Source organism: Blastomyces gilchristii, assembly GCF_000003855.2.
Source record: "Blastomyces gilchristii SLH14081 genomic scaffold supercont1.2, whole genome shotgun sequence".
Lineage (NCBI taxonomy): Eukaryota > Fungi > Ascomycota > Eurotiomycetes > Onygenales > Ajellomycetaceae > Blastomyces > Blastomyces gilchristii.
Window position 1 is genome coordinate 540,212 of NW_003101681.1, and position 17,072 is coordinate 557,283.

At 47.1% G+C, this 17,072-nt stretch overlaps 5 protein-coding genes and 1 non-coding gene across 7 annotated transcripts; 4 read left to right on the plus strand and 2 right to left on the minus strand.

Annotated features, from left to right (window-relative positions):
• Positions 1-298: 298 nt before the first annotated feature.
• On the plus strand, positions 299-4,118 carry BDBG_16231 (uncharacterized protein). Its single transcript, XM_031724225.1, has 5 exons — positions 299-749; positions 860-1,528; positions 1,615-1,729; positions 1,868-3,355; positions 3,427-4,118. The coding sequence occupies exon 4, from the start codon at positions 2,742-2,744 to the stop codon at positions 3,087-3,089; it is 348 nt and encodes a 115-aa protein (XP_031576127.1). The 5' UTR covers positions 299-749; positions 860-1,528; positions 1,615-1,729; positions 1,868-2,741; the 3' UTR covers positions 3,090-3,355; positions 3,427-4,118.
• BDBG_16232 (uncharacterized protein) lies at positions 771-5,668 on the minus strand. Its single transcript, XM_031724226.1, has one exon. The coding sequence runs from the start codon at positions 2,261-2,263 to the stop codon at positions 1,919-1,921; it is 345 nt and encodes a 114-aa protein (XP_031576126.1). The 5' UTR covers positions 2,264-5,668; the 3' UTR covers positions 771-1,918.
• Positions 902-2,319, plus strand: BDBG_00913 (uncharacterized protein). The gene is made up of 3 exons (XM_031720109.1): positions 902-1,517; positions 1,615-1,729; positions 1,868-2,319. The coding sequence occupies exon 1, from the start codon at positions 945-947 to the stop codon at positions 1,281-1,283; it is 339 nt and encodes a 112-aa protein (XP_031576125.1). The 5' UTR covers positions 902-944; the 3' UTR covers positions 1,284-1,517; positions 1,615-1,729; positions 1,868-2,319.
• A 1,655-nt stretch (positions 5,669-7,323) lies between the features above and the next one.
• Positions 7,324-15,634, plus strand: BDBG_00914 (phosphatidylinositol phospholipase C, gamma-1). The gene has a single exon (XM_002627960.2). The coding sequence runs from the start codon at positions 9,426-9,428 to the stop codon at positions 12,885-12,887; it is 3,462 nt and encodes a 1,153-aa protein (XP_002628006.1). The 5' UTR covers positions 7,324-9,425; the 3' UTR covers positions 12,888-15,634.
• Positions 13,404-15,089, minus strand: BDBG_00915. Of its 2 annotated transcripts, XM_031720110.1 has the most exons (2): positions 14,602-15,089; positions 13,404-14,499 (listed from the first exon to the last, which is right to left on the minus strand). In XM_031720110.1, exons 1-2 carry the CDS (start codon positions 14,653-14,655, stop codon positions 14,011-14,013), a joined length of 543 nt encoding a protein of 180 aa, XP_031576128.1. In that variant the 5' UTR covers positions 14,656-15,089; the 3' UTR covers positions 13,404-14,010. The 2 variants fall into 2 exon arrangements, with proteins under 2 accessions (XP_031576128.1, XP_002628007.1); XM_002627961.2 differs by having other exon boundaries at positions 13,404-15,089.
• A 1,325-nt stretch (positions 15,635-16,959) lies between the features above and the next one.
• BDBG_16233 lies at positions 16,960-17,068 on the plus strand. Its single transcript has one exon. It is a non-coding gene; the product is annotated as a tRNA-Ser (tRNA).
• The last annotated feature ends 4 nt before the right edge of the window (positions 17,069-17,072 follow it).

Consider the following 17,072-nt stretch of genomic DNA (forward strand, 5'->3'; position numbering starts at 1 on the left):
AGCGGCATAGATCGAATGTGACGCCGAAAGCGGATTTGGCACTCGACAACTGGCTACCAGCTTTATAAGGATCACGCGGACTGGGGAATGGAAAGTAATGCGATTGAGAACAGGCGCCTGTTGATAGGGCAAAGTGTCCTTGGCTTTATCTGCATACCACAAACGGAAAAAAAGAACCTACACCAGTATGCTTTATCATGTTTCCCCGTAGGTGATTGTCCATGCTGTGTTTCATTCTGTTACAATGATGACATCAACATGGAAACATCAACACAAGCCCACATATTCAGGGGCAACGGTCCAAATCTACTGCGTAAAGGCGGAAGCTCGTGTACTTGTTCCTCCTCGCCGTGATTGTTTAGTCGGAGTAGATCCTCATATTATTGAGTTGAACAGCCACATATGCCACAGTGAATGTCCAAATAACAGGACTTCAGTGACTCAAAAGCCCTATAGCAGAAGAGCCAGGTCCAAACCAATAAGAAGCGAGGCCGACAAACTGCTTCCTTCCCTCTGGAAGTGAGATAATAATAGGGAGGACGGAAACAAAGAAGTAACGTGGCAATACCACCTGCGGGGAAATAGGAAATTAGGGATTAGGGCATGTTTGCCAACCATCGCGGAGTGCCTGCACGGCGCTCTCATTGGAGCACATGGGACAGATATGACGACAGAATCTCTGGATGCGCTGAGGTTCCAGCTGGCTGGGTACCACCGGCTCAATCGGGAATCTCTCTTGATAGGTGAAGGTTGTTTCAGCATTCCATCCTTTTTTTTTTTTTTTTTTTTTTTTTGCGACAAGAGAAGTAAGTAGTTAGCGGAGTTCGATGAAGTTGACGTTCTGCTTTCCATTTGCCAGGGCCAACTTTTTCTCATCACTAACCAACCATTTCCCGAGTCCCCTCTCCTCATGCTCGTGGAGTGTTTGAGGGGCTCTCTCGAAAATGCCGTGCTATTTATTTCTCCTCGAAATACGGTGGATACAGCTCATACCGTCAGTTCAGAGCTGCACGCACCGTATTTGTTTTTATTACGATCTGTATTCGAGGAAACAGGACTTGAATCATGTATGGTACTGTAAAACTGATCTCTTACCGCCGCAAAACGCTCCACCACAGATATCCCCAACGGTTGCAATTTTCATGCAGCGAAAGATGCAAGCAGCAAGCAGCCATCCAATCAACCGACTGCTCACACCATGTGAAGCCACATCGCATCGCTGTTCCTCCGCTGCTGGTGAGGGGCTCCGTTGGTGGGGCTCATGGGGCTTGACAATGGTTTGAGGGCGCTAGCGCTGTGGCGCAGGAGGGTAGGGGGAAACTCAGCGGTTGCTGAGTTGGAAGGGGCCCAAGAGCTGGCTAAGTGGAGAAAGCTCCAAAACTTCACGGTTGAAAATTACATAGTATGTCGCTTATGTATGAAGCTGAATGGGGGGGGAGACGAGAGAACAGACTCGCAAGGAGCGGAGAGGGGAAGTGAAGAGTGAGGCAAGATGTACAGCTCATGTACAGAGAGAGGTAGGCATAAGGTCAGATGCATCATTGGAACCCGGCGGATGTTTCACCGGTAGCACGCCAGCTTCGTATGAATAATAACTAATAATTTTGTCTTTAGCTCCTCCAGGTGTGAACACCATTTTGAGGCTGAGAGGAACTTCCCGGTCGCAACCACGATCGCTCCCGCAGAAGGGACCAAAGACGATTTTTATGAGCGACACATGAGCAGCATGGTGGGTGGTGTGTGGTGTGTGCTCTTTTCCCCTTTGTGGGAGCATGTCCGTTAATACATGGATAGCTTCATCCCGCATGCGAGTTTCTCGATGAAGTAAGAACTAAATTTGAGTCAATGCTGATTGAGAGCTTACTAGGTCGTTAGTTACTTGCACACACATTTTGAACCCGATGGGTGAAGAATAACCCTAATAATAATCATAATAATAATCCCAGCTCATCAGAGCCGCTGCGCTAGCAGGTAGAACCTTGATACCCCCTGGATCCCTGCATGCTTTGTTCTTGAATGCTGCATGGAAAGCCCTTGGGGTTGAGAAACCTAAACTTGCCGAGGCGCCAGTGACTCGGGAAAAGTCAGGCTCTCTTGTCAAGTTCTCGGAATGACAATAATAATGATTGTCAGCATGGGGTTCCGCAGTCTGCCATTTGCGAATCAAAATAACCGTAGGATACTTTTTTGTGATTGCATTTAGGAAGCACAACCAAGTCGTTAACTGTATAATTATCAAATGGTCGAAAGAATAATACATCATGGTATTTAGTAGTTACGAAAAAAAGGACGACGAGGACCACTGAGTTCTCTCATTCATTATCAGCATCGGCCTCCCAATACCTCGCTACCATGTTATCCTGTAGTTAGAGGATAGTACAAAGGAAGCCTTACGCCGAGCTTTAACGAAACCCGATCGAAAATATGGTGACGAGTGAGATCGGAATTGAACAAGGAGGTTTGCTGATCAAGTGTGTACAGTAAATAACACTCAAGGTTGGATGGGGTGCTCTGATTATGGACAAAAATTCATGGATAGCGGTGTGCCGGATAATATCGAGTACCCTTCTTGAAGTCATACATGCGTAGAGCACGGCACCTGCTGCATGCTTTCGAAATATGAGATGTAATTTGACGAAGCAGAGTTTCATTTACATCTCCTTTTCGTCGATTTCGTATTCGCGTGCCGTGCAGTTCTTGAAATCAGCATTAGCCATCATTCCCGCAACCTCAACCACAGTATGGAATGCACTGTACATGCTTCCAACTGTTATGATCCAGGAGGACGATCACGATGCACGCTGCTAGTGAATGCGCATATATACATACACGCAATCTGTCCATACGATACATGCTTTGCATGCGCCCTTGGCACACATGTGCATTGGCCGGGAAAACAAGGGGTGATCATTATTTCCCCTTTTTTTTTGGTGACACATCTCTTCCGCTTCGTTTCCTTCAGGCTTTTGTGTAGCTCCCGGAACCATCTTGCGTGTTCCGTCAGCCGAAAAGCCACGTTTGATCATGCATTGACGAGAAAGTGCTCGTTTTGGGCCAAACAAACGTATAAGGGAAGCAAACGACGTTGAAAACACTCCATAACTTATAGAGACCCCCTTGACGAGAAGGGGAAATGAGAGCATAATAGAACGTCTTCCAGCGGTAGTTATATGGATAATCCTGTTCTTTTCGAGGATGTCATCCGTTGGTCCATCCACCTATCAAGATAGGTTGCAGACTTATCGTCCGAAGGGGGTGACAAAATGACGACGCTGCTGAGGACGCTAAGTCAGATACGCCTGGGATGATCACCAACAGGCGGAGAAGGGGATATGATGCCTTGAGAGCTCCGGAAGTATGGCCCCCTTGGCGTGCGGTTCCTGTCATCATTGGGAGGTAGATGCTGATTAAAGATGGACGTGGTAGTCTTTCACCTAGGAACCTGGCTCCCTACGTACGAGTAGCCACGTATGCGTCACCGAGCTTCGGTGGCAGTTTCATAAATCCTCACAGCATGGGGAGGCTGAAAAGATGTCCGATTTCTGTGCTGATGCCGCTCTCCAGTGAAGGAGAGAGAAGGGGCGGGGGTGGTTACAAATGAAGATAACAGAGTGAAATCTTTGATGCCTATTCCAAGTTGTAAATTTCACCGCTTCAGAGACCGTACTGAACTTCTCGGGGAATTTTGATGTCCTGCAGATCCGATGAGGGGCGTCCATGCGAAAATAAAGCCGTGCAAATTTGAAAAGGAAGACGAAAAGTTAAGGAGCGGAGCTGGCGGCATAGATGCATGCAGACACGAAGGTTCTGAAGGTCAAAGGGTTGGGACGGGTTGCCTTACCCGCTGCTGAGCGGAGCTGCCAAAAGCAAAAGAAGTAACCCCCTTGTCGTTGTATGCGCCAATATCATAGTTCTTTTATGTGGACCTACACAGCGTACTTCGAGCCTCAATTTATTTTCAAGTACATATACGTATGCAGTAGAGAAGCGGGTGCGTCGCTGACAATCATATGGAAATAAGGCAAACACTAAACGTCTCTGTCATCGCACGCAGGCAGTATCTCGTATCTAGTTAGTTTCTAGGAGTTCGTGCATATTCGTGAAATCGTGGTTGAACCCCTAGCATTTGTGGGATGAATATCTTTTGCATGTTTCATGCATGCAATGGTTGCCTTGAGGCGGCTACATGTGCCCAGAATAATGAAATATTGTGTCTGCGGTGAAGGGCAATAAAAAAAAAATTAGAAAGCAAAGAGGCAGTTAAGGTTTGCGCAAGTATTCAGCAAAGGGTAAGAAAAGAAAAAGGATAAAAAGAGTGAAAAATGGGGAGAGGGGGTGGTCTCGTCAATCGGTAGCCTCATTCTGCAGAATGCCTCTCAGGGCATTCCTGACGCACCACCGGTGATAAAGCTAGGCAAAAGCAAACCGAAGTGGCGCAACAATAATGAGTGGCTTGTTCGGGAGTGTGCATGTCCGGGGTTGGTTGTAACGAAGTCAACGTGGAGGAGGAGGGTCGATATTAATTAGGGAAGGTCGTATTAAAGATCGGAACCTGTTGAAGTAGGTTACTCATAGCTGGGTCTTGAACGGCTCTATCTTGCCTAGCTCAGTCTCACATAGGCAGGCGTTGTGCTGCGAAGTGTTATTAATAATTGAAAAATGGGCAGGCGGACGGACGTGGAGGGACATCCTGCACCATGCACATGGAGGGGTGTGCATAATTAGGCGGGGTTGTCAAAAGGCGGGTGGATGGGTTGTACAGAGTATAGGTCGCTGGGGCACTCTGCACAAGTACGCAGCGTAGTGCGTCAGATTGGGAGAACGTCCAAAGAGAGGTGAAAAGGGGTTATGTGGTTATGTTGTGCTGAATGGATGGCGGATATCATATCTGGAATGTGTGAATATGTACTCCGTAGTGGACGTCTGGATAAGCTCGGGAGAGTGTAGTTAAGGACAGTGCTGTACAATTATTGAATATTCAATAAATTTATGTACATACTTCTGTTTTTTTTTTTTTTTTTCCTCATTTTGGCTTCTGCTAAAAAGGAACAAGGCAAAGATCATGAATCGTAGGTTACTGCTAGAATCATTATTACCGGATGAGGGGACAAAATACCAGTTCTAGAGGAAGGGCGGGGCAGCCACCAATATGATGGAGGAGAAATCCCGAACATTGTCCCCGAAACCTCGCATTTCAAGGCGTGGGATTCTTTGCGGCCGGGTTTTCGAGTGCAGCAGGACGACGATGCCGACAACCTAGTCTCATTGCCCCGCATCTTGTCAGCCTGCCATGGACAGGCATTATTCCAAGTGCTGTTGTCAGCTCATGCACGCGCATATTCCAAGTAGAAACCCGTCGAGGGGAGCCTGATGACCGAAAGGAGCAGTATAAACACATGAATATATCACATCTCTCTGTGTTTTATGTTTATGGAGCGAGATGTTCGCAGCGTATGTACGGAGTTCCGTACATGGCCATCGGAAACTGTTCGATAATAACCGCACAATAAGTTGCACTAGTTTCAAAGCAGTTTGGTCTATGCACTGTTTATTTGAGACTTACGCGCATTCATTATATATACACTGCAGAGGTATGATTCTACTCAATATTATGGAATAATGGAATAATGGAGATTCCATTAATTTGAAGAAAAAAGAATATAGAGAGAGTATTATCTTGAGAAAAATGAAATAGGGGTAAATGAATGTGTATTATGCAACTCTATTATAACTTCTACTAATTACTATGCATCAACCTACTTTGGGATTAGTGTGATTTGACTAGAAGTTACAAAAGTTTCAACCTTTTTTGTTTAGGCCACTGTAAGATTTCATTGTTGATACGACTATGCCGCATAGATCAACGACGGCCACTATGATGTCATGGGAAGAAGGCGGTCGGTCGCGCGAAGGACGGTAACTATTCTTTTTCTCAGCAACTGTCCTTAAGATAGATAGTTAGTTAGGCATCTGAGCATCTTCTCGATGTATATTTATCCCAGGCGGAGCTGATGGCCCATCCGAAGTGTATGCGGGCGCGACGGGTTGGCTCTTCTGATTCGGCAGATTGCCTTTCATGCCACGTTTCTTGGTGTCTCTTGGTCATTTCGGCTCAAGCCGCTATATTCAACGATCGAAGGGGGGGGAATTAATGTTTATGGGTTAGAGAGCCATTGTATGTACAGTACGTAACGCGTATGGCGGAGAGCGTATTGTTACAGCACGTGAGACTTAAGATTATTGCATACAACCCCGGTAATACAGGCTCGGACAAGCGTTCCATAGAGTTACAGCTTCTTCGGTTGTTGGCTGACGGGCGCCATTATTGGCTGACTGGTGAGGTATTGTATCTACTTGAATGAGAGTTCTTTCAACGTCAAGAGCCCGTTCCGACTACCCACCCTCTACTCATCCCTCGTGGGAGAAAGGGATGCTAATTTGTCGGTTGAGACTGTATCCTGGATCAGCAGCTTGAAGGTGGAACCAGGAACAAAACCAAAATCGAATGGTCGGGCCAACAGGAGAACGCCCAGTTAAGCGTTGAAATCGTCTGGGGAACTTGACTTTGGGTGCTGGTATGATTCCTCAGGTCCTGCAAAACTCTCCTGGCACGGGGGGGGGAAGGGGGAAAGATGATTGAGCGAACACAACCAAATAGGAGTCCTCTCTATGATCGGCTCGGTGATGGTTGAGAAACAAAATTTTGTGAGGTAGTTACCTCCTGGACTCAAAATAAACAATTATTTTTTCTACCCTTTCGTCTGAAAAAAAAAAAAAAAAAAAAAAAAAAAAAAAAAAAAAAAAAAAAAAAATCTACTCAACAAGAGCTCACCTGATGGCCGTGGAATCCTAATTCGATCTCCCACAAACCAAAATTCCCAGGCGTCCGGATGCCCAAGACATGCCAAGCACCGCTATCAGTGCTTGTCCGTAAGGCTGGCGAGGGATTGAAACAGAGAAGAAAAAAAAGAAAAAAAAAAGGCTCTTGGCCCGGATGATGATTCGCACCCAACAGCGTCTGTTCCTCATGGCCAATTGGGAGAATTAATAAGCCACAGTCACAGCCCCCAAAGACCAGGAACAATGATGGAATTCGTTGCGGGGATAGCTGATCTCAAAAAGTCCCACCTGATAAGCGTTGGTGCTTGGGAGTAAGGACTCCACCGCCATTTCGTTTCCGAAAGTTTAAGATAAAAAGGAAGTTTAACGACGACCAAGAAAGTTGGTTCTCCTGGATTTGGATGCTGCCGGGCAAAGGCGCCTGAGCCCGACTTAGCCTTTACGAGGCTGCAATGTTGGGAAGAAAATAGAAAAGACGGGAGGGGGAGGTCATTGATATTCCCAATTCCGGTATTCGATTGGCAGCCAATGGTGAGACTTTGCCTACCCTACCTACCCATGTGAGACCTGAATTTCTCACACACACACACACACACACACACATACACACACAAAGTTACCGATGATATTGGTAGTTGGGTGAATAATGTACCCGCAAGCAGAGCCAGTGGAAGGATCATGAAACAACGGAGGAGCTGTTGCTTGTAAATGATAAGTGATAGGCAGGAGGATTGCCCATTCTCGAAAATCGGTGCTGTACTATGTTGTTCATTCACGCCACTCGTTTGCGAAATTTATGCAAGCTCAGAATGCAGTGGTAAGATTTCGACATTTATTTTCTCATTGTATTATTATTGCAGAAGTGACTGCTCTTAAATTCTGCCCAAGCAAGCAGCTACTTCGTCGTTGAAGCCGGAATCGTGAGTAAGTGATCCATCCGTAGATATAATTATTAATGGAGGAAAGACAGTCATCGGGAATTACATAATTACATGGCAACAAGGGTAACTTAACTAAAAACGAGTACAGAGTACAGTACTGTACTCCGTACATAGTATGAAATTGGAAATAATACCCGGATACATACATACCCATACCATACAGGCTGTCAATACGCAACCGTATCAGAATCGCGGTATTGGTACGGTACGACACAGCTCACGATCTTATGCACGACGACGTCGACTGGGGAAAGCAGAAATTAATCCTTGATCCCACTGCTAAAACTGCTAAAAAAACTAACTATTCAATCCCGCTGCCAATCCTCTCCGTTTTTATTTATTTCTCCCTTGCTGCTGATTTTCCCTCTCCTCCATGTTGTGCCTCTGCTGGGCTCAAGATACATCTGCTTCCTGCACCCTCCATCGCTCCTTACTGTACTTTCCTAGCTCTGTCGCGCACGCATAAGTCGACCCCGCGACCCTTGCAGCAAACACCGCCAAAATAGCAGCGCCTCCTCGCCGTGATCGTCGAAACATCTACCCCGTTTGACCAAGACGCCAAAACCCTCCTCCCTTTCCTCCAAGAACTCACCTGCATAGCTCAAGCCCGTGGACTGCATTGGGAGCTACAACCATTCGTTGAGAGCCGGCTCCAGCTGCTCTCTGACGTATCAATCTCTGACACCCTTATTTTCGCGCTGCAATAGCTGGGCGCACGCCGCCTCAGCGAGTTTTCTGGGGATTGAGTCCCTGTTCACAAAGACCTATCTGGAGACTGGTCAAAATAACTTTGCAGGGCCCGAAACTATAGGCCTTGTGAGAGAGCTGCTAGCTAGATAAAAGGAGGGCCTTGGGCTCTCATTCCTACCTCCAATCTCCTCTCTCTCGCCATCAACGCTTCATTTTTTCCCCAGCGCTCCTATTTTTACCACGAGTGAAAGATACTCATACTCAGCCACAAAGCATTTTTCTCTGTGGCGATCTACAAGCTCGATTGGATACCTTGCCGCCTCCCCTTCTACCCTGCAGATCAACTGCCGCCCTATCAAAGAAGAGCCCCCCCACAGTCGATTCTGTCGACCGCGAGAAATTACGCCGGAAGGTATAAGAGGAGGGCAAAAGCTAAGCAAACCTCGAGGCAGAACCGGGGACAAGCACAAGCGAGGTGATAAAGGCAACAAACGTTTGCTTTTATTTTCCCCCTCCTTTCAATTTGTTTTTTATAAAAGAAGAGCAGCTGTTAGAGGTCCGGGTGCCGCTCAAACCGAACAGTAGGCGCCAAATCATTCGCAAGCAGCCTCTAGAAGATCATTACGCATTATATTGCAGGTCAATATGCAGGTATCAAAATTTCGGCAAACTTGGTAGGCACGCCTTTGCTACAACGACACTCAATCGCTGCCCTCCTTAACACGCCAGCCAGTCGAACTGCTGCTTGGCTTGTTCGGGAAACAAACCAGAACAACAATACGGTTGGGCCTCTTACCTTTTCTACACCACTTCATTCTCATTTATTTGCCTTGCACAGCCATCAACGGCGACGATTTGAAGTTTGGTACACCTTGAAAATCAGCCGCTCATCTGTAGTCCCTGCAGAGTCTCGTGCGCCAGTCCTCGCCCCACTTTTTATAACGGCTGTCTGTAATGGCATCTGGCGGGTGGCCGTCCCCCTCTACCTTAAAAGACAACTCCCATTCTCGATTGAACTCCTCCCCTTCCCAGGGCCCCCGCAGAATTCCCTTTCAAGATGTTTTGTCTTCTTCGACCCTTAGTTCAACTGCTCCCTCAGTTTCCGGATTTGGTCCTTCAGGGCCATCAAAAAGTTCTCCTGGCCTTCCTGCTCATTTCTCAAGCGCGCCTAGTCCTTCCACTTTCTCTCTCAACGGCTCAGCCGATTCCTCGCGGGATCCTGCCGTCCGCAATACATTCAGCCCGACCTTTGCACTTGGATCTCCCCTCCCCCTTGAACTTCCCGAGAGTGTTATGGCATTTCCTACATACCCCAATGCCCCTCCATCTGGTATAGATGGTATCGGGAACAATGCAACTTCCAACAAAGCTCCTGGGCTTATGAGAAGGCTATCTAGAGGAACTGCAAACAAACTGAGTCGGCGGAGACAGTCGACATCTCACCATGACAAGCGAGACAACAGCTCTGGTCCTGTTATTATGCGCAGGAGAAGTGACAGCAAAACTGGGACGACAACATCTCGGGATAGTGGTCTGGATTCAAGCTATGAAGAAGAGGAAGAGGGTTGCGGCACGTGGTGTAAGCCTGAAACAAATAGTACCACCAATGGATACAATATGTCCGGCACTGCCACTCATACGTGCACTGCGCCCGAGCTGGATTTAATTTTGCATCGTGGCTCTCCTCTGACCAAAGTCACCAAACATAAGAGAAAGAGAGTTACATTTTTCCTCGATTTACATGCCGCCAAGGTTTATTGGGATTTGTCAAATCCGGCCAAGAGACTCTATATCGATGATATTAAGGAAATACGCACAGGTCTGGATGCTCGTAACTACCGGGAGGAGCATGATATCCCTGAGAATCTCGAAAATTTGTGGTTCACGATTATTTTCACAAATCCTGAGCAGTCCAAAAACAAGCCCATAAAAACCATGCACCTTATCGCCCCGAATGAAGCCACTTTGGAACTCTGGACCAACATCTTGGACGATATCTCTAGATATCGTATCGGTCTCATGGCTGGCTTGGCTGGAACTCAAAGTGACACTGTCTTAAAAGCCCACTGGCAGCGTGAAATTTCTCGGCGGGTGCTAGAGCCTGGCGAAGAATCTCTTGACCGGAACGCTATTGAAGCCTTGTGTCAAAGTTTACACATCAATTGCTCTAAAAATATGCTGCGCGCTCAGATCACAAAAGCAGATACCGAAGGCAAAGGCCGTTTGAATTTTGCACAATTTAAAGACTTCCTTCAGCGACTGAGAGACCGCAAGGATATCCGAGAAATATTTCGTTCTGTCGCAGCAGACCCCGTGCAGGGGCTAACACTGGACGAGTTCCTTCATTTTCTTCGCGAAGTTCAACGCGAAAATGTGGAAGAGAATAGAAACTACTGGTGCTCAACCTTCGAATCCTTCTCCCGCAACTCCAAACAACGGCCAGAACCACGAAATTCGCCAGATTCTCGGATGGACTTGGACGCTTTTTCGGCTTTTTTAATTTCTCCTAAAAATAGCGTACACCTAATACGATATTCCCCTCCAAAGTTTGATAGGCCCCTCAACGAATACTTCATCTCGAGTTCACATAACACGTATTTACTCGGAAGACAGGTTGTTGGGGAATCTAGCACGGAAGCCTACATCACCGCTCTTCAAAATGGTTGCCGCTGCGTGGAGATTGACTGCTGGGATGGCGCTGATGGTCGTCCCACTGTCTCACATGGCCATACCATGACGAAAAGTGTTTTATTTGCAGACTGCATTAATGTTATCAACCGGTATGCTTTTCAAGCGTCTGAATACCCATTGATACTTTCGCTTGAGGTTCATTGCTCCCCAATCCAACAACTAGCGATGGTGGAAATCATGAAGGAGACATTTGGAGACAAGCTTGTTCTCCAGCCTCTCTTGACCAACTGTCCGATCTTGCCTTCCCCAGATGACCTAAAGCATCGCATCCTAATAAAAGTCAAAACCGCGGACGAGGAGGAGCTGTTGACCTCTTCTCATACACACACTACGGGCCGCAAGCGCAGCTCAAGTTCGCCATTTATTCGGCATACTCTCCCAGAGAGCAATAGTATATCGATGCCCTTTTCACAGACAAGCCATTCGGTAGATGCTGGTAGCTTGCCATCTTGGACCGCTGGAAGAAGATCACTTACCACCACAAGCATCAGCAGTGCATCCGAGGACAGCGATGTTGGCCAGCTCCTAACATCGACGAGGAAAGAAAAAAGAAGACAAAAAAGTCGAATAACCAGAGAACTCGCTGAGCTTGGTGTATACTCCCGGGGATATAAGTTCCACAGCTTCAATTCTCCGGAAAGTAAGAGGTTTAATCATGTATATTCTTTCGCTGAAAAAGCCTTCGAACGGTTATGTGGAGACTCGGAGAGCAAAGCACTGCTCGAAGCCCATAATAGATCTTTCATTACGCGCGTCTACCCATCGAAATTTCGCGTTCGCTCATCAAATTTTGATCCGAATAGCTTCTGGAGACGAGGCGTGCAAATGGTAGCAATGAACTGGCAAACCTACGACGTCGGTATGCAGATGAACCAAGCAATGTTTGCTTCTGGCAGCGATCAGACTGGTTACGTTCTGAAGCCGGATAGTCTACGGACATCCCCCTCTCCCAGGTACATTGCTCTAAGTTGCGACTCAAAACCCAAGGTTGATAGGAAATTAGTTACGTTCACAGTAGATATCATATCCGCACAGCAACTGCCAAGGTTAAAAGGAATGGGTCCCGACGATAGTATCAACCCCTACGTTGAAATTGAGCTGTTTTGTGCCGATGACAAAAAGAAAGGTCTCGCATTCGGCGAAGGCGGTGTTAATACTTCTGCCCGCAACGGCATGTCTGGTATTGGTCAACCCCATCGCCGTCGGACAAAAATCGAACAGCAGAATGGCTACAATCCAGTGTTTAACGACCAATTTAAACTATCCCTAGAGACAAAGTACCCCGATCTCGTCTTCGTCCGTTGGGTCGTCCGCAACTCCCCCGACGGACGAAGTTTTGGTGGTAACAACAGCGTGCAGCCTGCCACTTTTACCGCAAAATTGAGTAGTCTCTTACAAGGGTACAGATATCTACCTCTCTATGATGCGAGCGGCGACCAATATCTATTCTCGACGCTATTCTGCAAAATCACCAAATTCGACCCTGTTCCAGTCCGGCGAGCTGGTTTCGAAGGGTGGAGAGGGGATCAGAAGGGCATAATCAGGCAAATTAGACACACATTGTCAAAACGCACATCACCTACCGAGAGGGACAAGGAGAGGGACAGTGATCGGGATCGGGGGAAGGGTAAGGACGCACCTCAAAAATCAGAAGACTCTCATCCCCGAAATAAAAGGTCTTCTTCCACCGATAGCTCCTCTTGCACTATTCCATCTCTACCATAACAGATGAAATGGAAATCGCGAAAAAGCAATTTTCGCCATCTACTTTCCACCCCCAAACGGTGTTTGGGAATGGGTCTCATTGGACTCGACTGGCTCGACTCTTCATTACACAATCCCTCCATAGACGATACACTTGACGACACTTGACGACATGCATAATGCTAGCTCAAAATTAAACCGGAAAGGCGTTTTTTTCCCTTTGTTTTCCTCTCCTTTTTTGCCTGTGAAATTATTTCAGATTAGGAAGTTTGACATCAAATCTGGTATCAATAACATTACTTCGAAGCTTCAATTTGCATACTACGGGAAAGATACGGATAGAATGGGAACACGCTGTGTTTGGCAAGGGATTGCCTTGCTTATTTCTTTGTCTTTTCTATTTTTCTCTCCAGCACGATTGTGATTGTCAACGGCCAAATGTCTCATTTTATTTCCATAATCAGGCAGTAAAGCATATGGGTAATGAGCTTTCCCTTTCCTTGGTTGTTTTCTACTTGCGTTCATCATCCACATGGATTGCTGGAGGTTACGTAAACAGTCTTTTATTACTATCGTTCTAATATCTCTGATGTATTGTTAAATTCTTCTTCGTTTTTTAACTCATATGCTATACCATACCATTCCGGAGAATAGTTTTTTAAGTATTTACATTATTATGCCATACTTTCTTTTTTCTGTCCACTTAAGCCCTCTCTATTTGTTGAACTTGGTTATTCTTGCTGTTTGATCTCATGGCAAGGTAGCTTCGGGGGAATCGGAGCTGTGGATGAACAATACTCAAGGCGAATATACGCCTTTGTATACGCACGGTCGTACCGATGATGTCTATTCTACTCGTAAACGGGGCTACCGGATACTTGCATTGTACGCGCATTGCCTTATGATGCTAGCTTTGAAAACCTTTCGCCTTTTTGGTCATTCAGACGTCATTCAGACTATAGCGGTGCGAGCGTCCACCAGATCAAACCCCTCGAATTATCATATTGAAGCGGTGTTAACACAATTATTAATAGCATTACCAAGCTAACGCGTCGACGCAGTGATCCCCCCATCCACAACGATTTTCTGGCCAGTTATATACTCGGCCTGCTCAGAAGCCAAGAAAACCACAGCATACGCAACATCAAACGGATCTCCCATCCTCCCCATCGGTACAAGCCTGGTGTCTCTTTTCGACGAATCCCTCCAAATCCCCCCCGGCATACTTCTCCGCCAGCAATCCGACAAGTGGCGAATGAATCAAACCAGGCACTACCACATTCAACCTAACACCCTTCTTCGCATAGATGACAGCAGTGGTCTTCGTGAACTGTATCACCGCCGCTTTCATCGCACTATAAGCGACCTGTGGCTTGCCGATATAGAGCATCCCCGCAATCGAGGAGACATTGACAATCGGACCACCGCCCTCCTGCCCCTCCATTATCGGCAACACGTAGTGACAGCACAAATACACCGATTTCATATTGACGGTCGTCTGGCTGTCCCACGACTGCTCAGACATTTCCGCAGGCCCCGCAGGCTCCGATCGTCCGACGTTGTTGACCAAGATATCGATGCGCCCGCCATAGCGCGCCAGGCATGCATCCACCAGCGCTGTCACATCGGCATCCTTAGTGACGTCAGCGCTCATCACAGTGCATTCACCCGCCTCTGCCTCGATGCGGCGTTGAGTGTGTTGTGCTACGGAAAGGTGGAGGTCGCAGACAAATACCTTGGCCCCGTTTGCCGCCAGAACGCGGGCGGCTGCAGCGCCGTTTCCCCACATGTCTGGATCACCGGACTGGCCGATGCCTGTTAGTAGGACGACTTTCCCTTTGAGATCTGGGTAAATTGTGGGGTTGAAGGGGGGGGGTTGTCTTTGTGGTTGACATCATTCTAGCGAGGAGGGTTGAGGAACAAGGGATTGCCGTGGATAACAGAACAAAGACTGTGGCTGTCTCCCCTGAAATTATTTGGACCACTATCCTTTTTCCTTCCTTTGATCCAGGTCTCTTCTTTGCTTTTCTCCTTTTCTCCAATCTTAAATATTTTTGGCTCTTGGGATGGGAATGTTCCAGAAAGAAGTGTTATCGACCGCAGTTGTACGAGAAATATACAACAACCTCGATGCAAATTTGAGTTTCACGACAAATTTTAGTGCAGGACTGATTTATAGTTTGATCTGTTTGATCTGTAGCAGCTGGCATCAGGAATCGCAGATTTGTATGATGTAACTAGCGGGGTTATAGCTGGGGCGGGACAGCCGAGTCGATCTTATCGGGATCGGCAGTCTCGGCAATTCGGTGGCCTCATCCAACATCGGCTCGGGAATTTTGGTCCTCCCGCCTTCAGGAACGGGCCGAACCCTCAAAGTGCTAATTTCACCTAACCCTTCGCACGATCGGTTGTTAAGCATAACACCATCATTGGGGCAAGGGATTTGGTGCCCGATTCCCAAAAGAATTATGAGCCTCAAAGCATAATCTACGTCAATATCCGGAACATCCTCTATATATATATGTATCATAGATCTCACCGAATTTCAAGTTTTTAAACCTGTACATGTAAGTATGATGAATAGCGAACAATCTTTGTTGTCAGCGCACGAGCATTTTAAGATAGACGCGCAGGGTTAGGTTTAGAAACGTGCATACTTAAAATGGTAACTACGAGCGTCGTTGCTGCCGCCGACGAAAAATCAGTTGTATAGCTCAGATGAGGAAGTTGCGACAGAGACCTGTTGGGATGGGCCACTTGCAGCCTCAGGGAAAGAATGAAAGAAAGAACTGTCTCTCTCCTCAGCAGTTACAACTTCCGTTTGTTAGAGGTAGTGGTGGCTCCTTCCTCGAACACCACTGCTCTTTCCAAAATTCATCTCTCATCTCATCTCTTCTTCCCTTTTCTCCACCGTTAACAACAGCGTGAATAGGTGCCTACCCTACCCCTGCCTCCCACCGCCCATCCGCAGAACTAATTCAATGCAGTGGCAAATAAATGATGACGTTGACGGAGATTTGTAGGCCTCCTTATCCTCGTGCCGGCGTTCCCCTGGCACCCTCTGGTGCCGGCCTGGGCCCGCGCAATCCACAAGGAGCGGCTTGCATGCCTGTAGCAGCAATCGGTATCCCGGAAGTTGAGGTCGCGGCCAATGAATTCACATTTTGACCTTGAAGACTTACAGAATGGCAGAGGCAGTCTCAATGCTTCCACGCTCTTGGATTCTGAGCTAGCATTCATACTGTGTGATGTTGATGATCCCTCGGTGGCCCACCACAAGCACCAACAATAGTTATCCCTCTGATGCTTTCGGCATGGCCCACGCTGATGAGAAGAGGAGAGCTGGCATGGAAGGAGGGCAACTGTGAAGAGTCGCACTTCTGCGCGGGTGAGTGGTAGCCCTTCTGGAATGAAGCTCAGGTGAGTTCAATTTGTTGACTTGATTATTACTCTCATCAGAGGTCGAAAAATAAAAGGTGGTCGTCCACGGTAACTCGTCCACCATCCGTGGTGAACCTGTTAGGTACTGCTTTCATTTTCCATGTTGTGGTAGTGTTTCAAATAGCTAGCTACCCGAAACGGCGAACAGAGAGTAATTCCACTTTTTTTTTTATCTTAAGAATAATGCCAGCCTGGTGGATACCAGTTTATTTTGCATGTAATGGTTTTCGTCCAAGGTGTGACCAGGTTCCGTAGGTAGCTAGGGACATACAATTGGGATATAGACTTGAATGAGGTAGGCTCCCCGGTGATTCTGTAGTCCGTCCAAATCGGCACTCTCGATCCTCCTTAAGTAATTAGACAGACTTTCTTTTCTATATTCGATATTCGACATTGCCACTTCTCAACTTATAGACCCTTCTCTCGGCTGCAGAGAGCTTTTCTAGCTGCAGAAGCAAAATATCGAGGGCATCGAAAATGGTCAGCAGACCAGTCCACGCTCAGAAGTCCACCTTTCATGGCGTGGAATAACAGAAGGGAACCTGGGTGTTGATGCCAAAGACTTGGGGGCAGGCGATGGAAAGCCAATATGTGTCTACCTTGGTGGAAATGATAGAAATGCAGTACAATGTAGAGGTTGTAGCTCGAAACAGGCGCGATGGCGGAGTGGTTAACGCGAGAGACTAGAATTAAGTAACTTAACTTACCCTTTAACTAATCTCTTCCCTTCGGGGGCGTAGGTTCGAATCCTGCTCGCGTCGAATT

Bases quoted from the DNA above. Each gene is read 5' to 3' on its own strand.
- BDBG_00913 (XM_031720109.1), top strand. From the start codon at position 945: ATGCCGTGCTATTTATTTCTCCTCGAAATACGGTGGATACAGCTCATA.
- BDBG_16232 (XM_031724226.1), bottom strand. From the start codon at position 2,263: ATGATGTATTATTCTTTCGACCATTTGATAATTATACAGTTAACGACT.
- BDBG_16231 (XM_031724225.1), top strand. From the start codon at position 2,742: ATGGAATGCACTGTACATGCTTCCAACTGTTATGATCCAGGAGGACGA.
- BDBG_00914 (XM_002627960.2), top strand. From the start codon at position 9,426: ATGGCATCTGGCGGGTGGCCGTCCCCCTCTACCTTAAAAGACAACTCC.
- BDBG_00915 (XM_002627961.2), bottom strand. From the start codon at position 14,655: ATGTGGGGAAACGGCGCTGCAGCCGCCCGCGTTCTGGCGGCAAACGGG.